General features: G+C 58.0%; 2 protein-coding genes across 2 annotated transcripts; one reads left to right on the top strand and one right to left on the bottom strand.

The window, feature by feature from the left end:
* Positions 1–3190: 3190 nt before the first annotated feature.
* D7B24_004849 (uncharacterized protein) lies at positions 3191–3947 on the top strand (the record flags this gene model as incomplete). The annotated part of the gene is made up of 2 exons (XM_028639014.1): positions 3191–3613; positions 3672–3947. 2 exons carry the CDS (start codon positions 3191–3193, stop codon positions 3945–3947), a joined length of 699 nt encoding a protein of 232 aa, XP_028496555.1.
* A 1303-nt stretch (positions 3948–5250) lies between these two features.
* On the bottom strand, positions 5251–7924 carry D7B24_004848 (uncharacterized protein; the record flags this gene model as incomplete). Its single annotated transcript, XM_028639013.1, has 2 exons — positions 5251–6229; positions 6285–7924. The coding sequence occupies 2 exons, from the start codon at positions 7922–7924 to the stop codon at positions 5251–5253; spliced, it is 2619 nt and encodes an 872-aa protein (XP_028496554.1).
* Between the last annotated feature and the right edge of the window lie 351 nt (positions 7925–8275).

The raw sequence follows: 8275 nt of genomic DNA, 5'->3' as shown, positions 1-8275 counted from the left end.
ATATCCAGTCCTCACGGCTGCGACTTCCCGATCCTCTTGTTGGCACAGTCCGAGTCACCGTGCACATCTTCTGACTGTGAGGCTGGCAGTTGGGTCCAACATACCTGCCAGAAGGCCCCGTTTCAGTTTTCAGTGGCGCTGGTTGTGGCCTTCCGTGGACACGCACACTGTGCGAGGAAATTCGCCTCGCCAGCGCCATTCTCTCTCTTCCTTGCCCGACCTTGGTAGAGTGCTTCCCCTTGAACACTATTCGATCACTGTCGGTACCAGACAGCGCGGCGGTACCGAATCACGACGACCCGTGCTGGCAACGGCTGGAGGCGCTTCATGCTCATCGACACGGCCCGTTGCATAGGCCAAAACTCTGATACCCTACCCGGCGATACCTTGCAGACGGGTCACCTCTTGTCCGATGACCAGCCGCTGGGTACCTTGGATACAGAAGACGCTTGCTGAGTGGTAGTGGATGGATTGGTATGCGTCTACCAAGGACCAGGGTTTCAACCTGCGGGGATCGCATTGTGCTTGGTGTCCGAATTGCCAGGCGGTCCCCCAGGCCCAGGGACTAGCCAAGACTCGATAGTGGCCCGTAACACGTCTTATCCCGAGATCTGATCCGCTCGACATGGACAGGGCAGCCTTCACCTCGGGTGGGTGTTGCGCCTTGTTGCGCCTGATGTGTCTTCCTCCGCCCCGTGATGGCCGTGATTTGCAGCCGTCCTACCGAATGAAGCAGTAGAAGAAACTATGCCAGCAACAGACCTGCCGACGGACGAGGACTGCCTGAGTCTGAGACCCTGAGCAATGTCTTTGACTCTAAGGGGATACGCTCTCGAGTGTGTGCCGTGCTCTGCATGTGAAGTCGCAGCGACCCAGCAGGATCGCGGAAACTAGGACCAGGGTAACAGGTCAGGCAGGTACCTCTGGAACCACAAGTTGCTCGACGCCTGGGCCCGCCGCAGCGAGCCACGGCTGCTCTCTGGTCACTTGGATGCCACAACCCGGCGAGCGAACGAGAAAGCACGCGTGGCATGCGACCTTCAGCGCATGGCGCGCTGTTTATGTCTCGGTCTAGCGGGCTGCGACTGGGGGATGGATGACCAGACCGAGTCATGCAAGTGACTTGTGTGGAGGGCGGCTGGAGACTGAGAGAAAAAAGCAGCTCTGGGAGCAAGATAGCTATGTGCATGTAGGTGCTGGCTGGGCTGGCGCAGACGATGGATGAGATACTAACTGCTGACAGGCCGGGGTCGGTCGTTGCACAGTGCGCCGCCAGCGACGAGAATGAAGGCGACTTGACAGATGGCCCCCGCCTAGTCGGTGCTGCGAAGAAGCACGAGGCTGGCCATGATTCCCCTCATTTCCTGTTGCATCCGTGGTGGGTGTTTGGCGTGCAGCATGCAGCAGGAGATTGCTCAAACTCACCCAACGGCGCGGGGCAGCTGCTTGCTGACGATAGGTGCGAACGCGGTGGATTATCCGGTGCAAATGGCTCGCTCGGCAAACCATTGGCTTCGGCTTACCCGCTCAGCGATGCAAGAGAAAAAGACTTGTTATCTCCAGCAAGTGACAATGAGGAGTCAAGTTCATTTCACTTTTTGTTTGTTCATTTCCTTGAGACGATGTCAACAGGCAGTCTGGTGGCTGGGCAAGTGCAGTCGAGACAAAATGAAATGACCATCGCTGTTGCCGTCCCAAATCCATCGCTTGGATATCGCTGCCTCTTAAGTGCCTCTTACCTTAGAGGTGCCAACGCTGTCTCTCGGCTGCCACGATGCAGGATCCAGGGCATGAAGCATTCGACCAATCCAAATACTGGAGCCGAGCCGCCATGATAGCAACTCTTCACCATGCGGCCATAACAGCAGCCTGGATTCCACCTATGACCCCATCGCGGACAACCACAGTACAACGACAATCCAGACTAGTGAACCCCCACTGACCAAGAGGTACCTCGCAGTTATGCTGCACCGCGACGCTACTGCATCTCGCTCACCAAAGAACCCGGCAAAAGCCAGGGCCGCCGCGCTCTCGCCCGCGGACCCGGGTCCCATCTCCTGCCACAGGGCTTCCCTGACAGCCCGCTCGATTCGTTCGACGGGGCTATTGCTATTACGGAGCGTGGATGAGGCAGTTTGAGAGACCACGCAAGGACTCGCCAGAGCTCGCCAGGGCTCATACACCAGCAAGGGGGCATGTCAGCCAGAGACCCAGAAGGAGTGTCCAAGTGCTGACTATCAAGCCAACCTGGACCCGAAGAGCAATGGCGTCTGTGTGCTTCCCTGCCCAACAAGCATGGTTGAGCTGCATGGAATAAATCAGAGAAGGCTTGTTCGATGCCGTTCGTGCGAGGTGGCACATGATCCTGCGGACCTTTGGGGCAGCATTGGGCAGTCGCCAAGTCAATGGATCACCATGATCTTCCCCTCGGTCAATTTGGGAGCACCCTCAAACACCGGTGCTCACCGATCTTTTTCGTTCTCTTTCGCCCCTGTCATATCTCGTCTTCGACGTCTGGGACATGCGAGGGCTTGAGTCAGCCAGCGAGAGCACCCAATCTTTTTCGACGCACCAAGCCCCCATTGCGAAACCCCATACTGCTATCAACACAAAGCACACGTTCAACCCATTGGCAACAGAGGGCGTTGGAAGGGATGCACCACCATTGGCGCCACTGATGTGCGAGGCACGGCCGATCACTCGCCCCCTCCAGCTTTCTCTGGCAACTGTCCGATGACAGCGGCTCGTTGCCGAGCTTGAATCCAGGATTGGCGTCCAGGGCCCTTCCGTACATGTCGGCCCCCTGGAGGGTGAAGCCGAGGGTCCATATTCTCGGCTTCAATTGGCGGCATTAGTCACCCCTCTTTCGCCATACTGCCGGACTGATGCAACGCACGTCGAACTCCGCCGTGCCTGAGCAAGCTCGTAGCCCCCCGCTTTCTGCTAGATATCGCCGTGATTGGGTAACAAAACAACCCGGCGACTCTCATCGGCCTGACCAACGACGTTCGCATGTGAGCTAGGTGTGGTCGGCTCTCCGGGTCAAGGGCCCATCTCGCCCAACCTCAGCCCCTCGAGTGTCAAAGCAGACATCTCCCGTTCTCTTATTCGTTTCTTCTAGTTAGGGCCGTGTTCAGAAGCGCTGATTCATCTCGCTTCTCTCACTGCAGATCATCAATTCTGGCTCAGCATGGCCTCGTCCAAGACCACAAGTGAAGCCGAGGTCAAGGCGCTCGCGCAGTATACCGCTTGCGACATATCTGACGCCCTGGTTAAACTCAAGGTTCAAGGAGGCGGATTTCTCGCCGACCTGCATTGCTACAGCCAACCGGATGCCAGTCACACTTCCATCACGATAGCACCGGCGTCTACCGTGCTATTCATCCCCAAGGGCGCGACATTGGACGCACCACGTTCTAACATCCCCCAAGACGCTCATTGGGCAGATCTAACACCGCCGCATACTATCGTTGTCATCAGGCAGCCCAATGGCCAAAGAAATGCCGTCTGTGGAGGGATCATGGCTGTTCGGATGAAGGTTCGCCAAGCCAAGGCGGTCGTCGTCGCAGGACGGGCCAGGGACCTGGAGGAGCTGAGAAGCACAGGTCTACCTGTATGTTGACAAAGCCACATAAAAAGCGTTAGTGATGTGCTCACGCTGATACATGCAGGTTTGGGCCCGTGGTCTATCCACTGTAGGGGCAGGGGCGGCAAGCACGCCTTGGGCTGTTCAGGTTCCTCTCGACATTGATGGAACCATCGTTCACCCGGGGGATCTTGTATTTAGCGACCCTGTCAACGGCGTCGTTGTCATTCCCCAAGACAAGGTCAGCCAGGTCCTTGAGCTTCTGCCACGCCTGACTGCTGCCGATGACAAGGTTAAAGAGGATGTCTTGAAGGGCGTCAGCGTTTATGATGCCTTCAAAACCCACAGGAGCAATCTTTAATGGCTTTCGTTCAGAAATATGGATCAAAGCTACATGTGGTGCTCAGTATTGTGAATAGGGCCAGTCCTGTTTCAGAGGATCGCCAAGACTGGTGTCCAAAACTGGCAGGACACCGCGAACATGGATATAGGTGCGAATTGGCCACAACATACCACGGTCCAAGGCCAAACAGCGTTGCAACTCTTCTTGACCGGTTCAAGCCCGTCATATCTCAGCAGAAACTGTTCAGCCTCTTTGTATAAATGAGTGCCTGTCGTAAGGGCCCGTAGAATGGCGCATTCCTGGCGATCCAGCACCACGATGACCAGCAGCAACAAACGACGGCGATTGGTTAACTTCAACTGATGGCGATCGGCTAGTGGCGCAGCCCCTTGACCTTTCAGTATATCGTAGGTGCCTAGGTGACGCTGACCGAACTGTGTCGGGGACGGGAACCTTAGGAGCATCGCACTTACGCTGTGACATGATTCCCGCTAGCTCACCGGCTGCAGGCTGACCATCCAGATCCCCCTTACGTGCACACCGATGAGATGAGCTCGGCGCCCCCCTCCTCCCCAACATGGTCTCGCTGTCTTTCCTGTTGGCCGGGGTCCTGCATGGTAATAGCAGGACGAATAAGTTGCCATGGATGACCAGTGGTGCGCACAAAAGCCCCGCTCGACGCACAGCAACAAGCCGATGTAACAAGGCAGCATCACTATCTTTACCACCCCGAAACCACAGGCGATGCCGCTAAAAAGTAACTCCAGAATCAGTTCGTCCCTCGACGAGACGACCTAGCAGTACTGTCGAGCAAGCCCAGCGGTCCGTGCCCCGCTTACGGGTTCACTCCGAGCCTGATTGTCAAGGTGCGCCAGCGTCATATCAATACAAGATCACCATTCTCAGGTAGGGCCCGCGTTGGTTCGTGTTCATCAATTCATTAACATGCCATACCGTGCCCTCGTGATACCTCTGGGGAGAGGGATAAAAAAAGAAAACCATCCAAGACCAGCATTAGACCCCTCCAACAGTAAGTACAGCCCATTGATCAGCATGGAAAAAGTTTGAAACAAGAATCTTCGTGTGCCTCTTTTTTCTGTCTCCTCTCTCTCCGTGCCTTTCGATTTTCGTGGAAAAGGGACGAGAGTGTAACGGCAATGGACCGAGACGCTGGGAAACTCCAACGCAAGGAAAAAGGGAAATACGCCTCTTGAAAATGGACATTGCTGTTCTCGTTGCTGTTTCGCACATCGCGAGACGGGGGAGAAAAGAAAGGGCAGACACTGGCAGCTCACGAGAACGTGTCCGCTACGTGATCCAACTAGGACAGCCAGGCGTCCCGGTCCTTCTGCTGCGGCGTCGGCAGACCAAAGTCAAGCTTGGGCATCTCGATGCGGGGCGCGGCATCTTTTCCGGGCACGGGCGACGCCGCAGAGGCTGAGGCAACGGGCTTCTTCCTGGGGCTCCGCGGCTCGGGCGGCGGTCCGTACCGTACATCGCGGACGTCCCAGCCGTCTTCGGCGGCGGCGGCGACCCAGGTGCGCAGGGCCTCGTGGACGCAGCCGTAGAACTTTTCCTTGCAGAGGCGCAGACTGCCGCCGAGACAGCGCTCCCAGCCCGAGATGCGCATGCCGTGACGGATAGCGTTGCGCTGGGCCACGGTGGGCGTGCAGGCAAGGATGGCGTTGACGAGATCAAGATGGGAAGCGAGGTAGTTGGTCGCGTCCCACTCGACACCACCAACGTAGGGAGCCGCGGGCACGGGAGGTCGTTCCTGCGGGAAGTGCTTGTGCATGTATGCGTAGGGTAGGTGGTCAGAGTGACCGGGGCCGGCTGAGAGAGGCATGTCAAGCTGAGCACCACCCTTGCTGGACATGTCGGCGGGCAGGGCGACGACGTTGAGGTTGTGGAGGAAGATCCAGAAGACCTCCTTTGTCACGCTGACGGTCTCCTTGTTCCAGACGGTATAGGGGCGCTCCTTGCGCATCTCGAGAACGAAGGGGACGGGCCGCTCATCCTCCTTGCCCTCCTGGTTGCGGAGGTAGGAGAGCATGGCCTTGGCGCGGATGACGCGTTCCTGGGGCGATGCTGACTCGATATAGGTGAAGAGGACCGAGGTGATGATGTTGCGGGTGGTGAATTCGCTGGGGCCCTTCTTCTCGGGATCGAAGATCATGTGAATCAGCTTGGGGAAAATTTCTGTGTGGATCGAGTCGAGATACTGCAAGGCGAGGGCGGTGGTGCAGAGTGCCTTGAGGCAGAGGAGGTTCTCATGAAGAAGTGCGTCCTCGTGCTCTTCCCTGTTTGAGTGGTTAGCAACAACAATCTTTGCACAAGGTCGATGCCGGCACGTACCTCCATTCCACCTCCAGGATGCGGTTCAGGAGATCGACAATCTCCTTCATACCACCCTGCTTCATGAACTCTTCGGTCCACGACACCGTCTCGTTCCGCAGCAGCAAGCGCAACTTGTGCAGCTTGCCGACCTCGACCAGCTCAGGCTTCTGCACCTTGCGGAGATACGACACAAAGTCACCTGGCCCCTGACCGAGCTTGATCTTGGCGAGGATCCCGCTGCCAGCTGACGGGTTGGCCGCTGTCACGGGCCTCTCGCCGACAAGGCTCTCGGTGGACTTTGTCCGAAAGTGTCTGCTCAGCGTTCCCTCGCCCTTGGACTTCTTCGTCGGCGACTTGGCGTCCTTCTTCGCGCGCCCCAGCGTGAAGCTCCGCCCGCGCGTCCGCTTGGGGTGGCTCTCCTCGGTATCCGTGCCGACGGCGACGGCCGAGGAGGAGCCCGCGTCGACGCTCGTCGTGCTCTCGTTTCCGTTGCCGGTTTGCTGCTGCTCCGCCTTGGCCGCCATCTCGGCCCAGTCCTGGCGGATAAACTCCATCTTGATTGTGTCGTTGAGATTCCGCATCTTGAACCGCTGGTTCTCGGGGATGTTGCGCCGGTCGAGCATGGCCTCGAGGTGGGCGTTGATGTCCTTGGGGTCGATGGCGGCATCGGCCGGGTTGCTCTCTGGTGCCTGCTTGTCGGTCCTGTGGCCCGAGGCCGAGAAGGCCGTGAAGATCTTGGGACGCTGCGCTTTGCTCGTGATGCGCTCCGACGAGGCGGGCTTGCGGCTATCGTGATGAGGCCTGTGGCTCGTGGTAGGAAGGAGACCCGCATCATCGCGGACGCGGGATTCGGGCTTGGAAGAGGTGTAGGGCTGGTAGGACTTGGGGCGTTCCTTGCCAAGAGGTCCTGGCGAGGGGTGGAGGCTATTCTCTGTCGATCTGCTGCCGTGGGCACTGCCCATGTCGAAGGAGGTCTTGCCGTCCAGATGGCGATTGTGTTGTTGTTGTTGTTGCTGCTGCTGCTGCTGCTGTTGCCCGAGGTCTTGGCTCGAGAACTGAGCGAAAATGGGGGGTGGGGGTCCGATGAGATCGACTGCTGAGGTCGAGGCTGGTGGTGTTCTGTTCTCCTTGTTACCTGCTTCGCGGCGCTCGTCCTCCTTTGCCTGCCTGCTCAGGCCCTTGGATGACTTGGGCCGTGACAGCAGACCCGCGAGGTTTGTGGATGATTTTGTCTTTTTCGGCTTTTCCGGCGACGGCTCGCGCGATTTGGGTGGTCGAGAGGACTCCTTGATGCGGGCAAAGGTGCTGAACGCTGATTTGGTGGGTGACCGTCCGCGGTCGTCGCTGTTTTGCCGTTCATCTCGTGTCTTTCGTGGAGAGCGGGGTCCCGTGGTATCCTGCTGATTCTGTTGCAGCTCGCCGAGGGCGCCGCCCATGTGCCTTGCGAGTCCCATGACCGGTGGGCTCTCCAAGGATTCGATCTGGGGTGCCGTGCTTGCTGTCGTCGTGTTGATGGCGAGGCCGGAGGGGAGGTTGCTGCCGCCGGACTGGTTCCGCCTGTGCATGAAGGATTTAAGGACAGAAGATTTGGACCGCTGGTGTCCGACACTGCTCTCCTGACGCGGAACACCGTGGAGATCGTCGTGCGAAGTTGCCATGGCCACCAGGAGGAGAGACGTTTGTGGGGACACGGGGTACTGGAAACAAGAAAGTCGTAAGGTGCAATGGCTAAGCTGAAACGGTCCAGGAATGCTGTCCTATTCGAATGCGTCGTTCAAAGATGCCAGGCGAGTCATACTACCATTGTTTCGCTCGCAGGGGAAAGAAGGCGGGCTGGAAGCTGCGTGGGAGGCGAGCGATGCTGAGGGTGTTGGAATGAATTGGAGGTTCAGGCCGGGAGGATAAGGCCTGCGGAGTATCTCGATCGGTGTGGGGATGTTTATTCTGGCGCTGTTGCCACGACGACATCCACCCGCTTATCTTATCGCAGGTTCGCGCTTGGACCACCA

Source organism: Verticillium nonalfalfae (genome assembly GCF_003724135.2).
Source record: "Verticillium nonalfalfae strain VnAa140/NRRL 66861 chromosome Unknown scaffold_28, whole genome shotgun sequence".
Classification (NCBI taxonomy): domain Eukaryota; kingdom Fungi; phylum Ascomycota; class Sordariomycetes; order Glomerellales; family Plectosphaerellaceae; genus Verticillium; species Verticillium nonalfalfae.
This window is presented reverse-complemented; position numbering and strand designations above follow the sequence as displayed.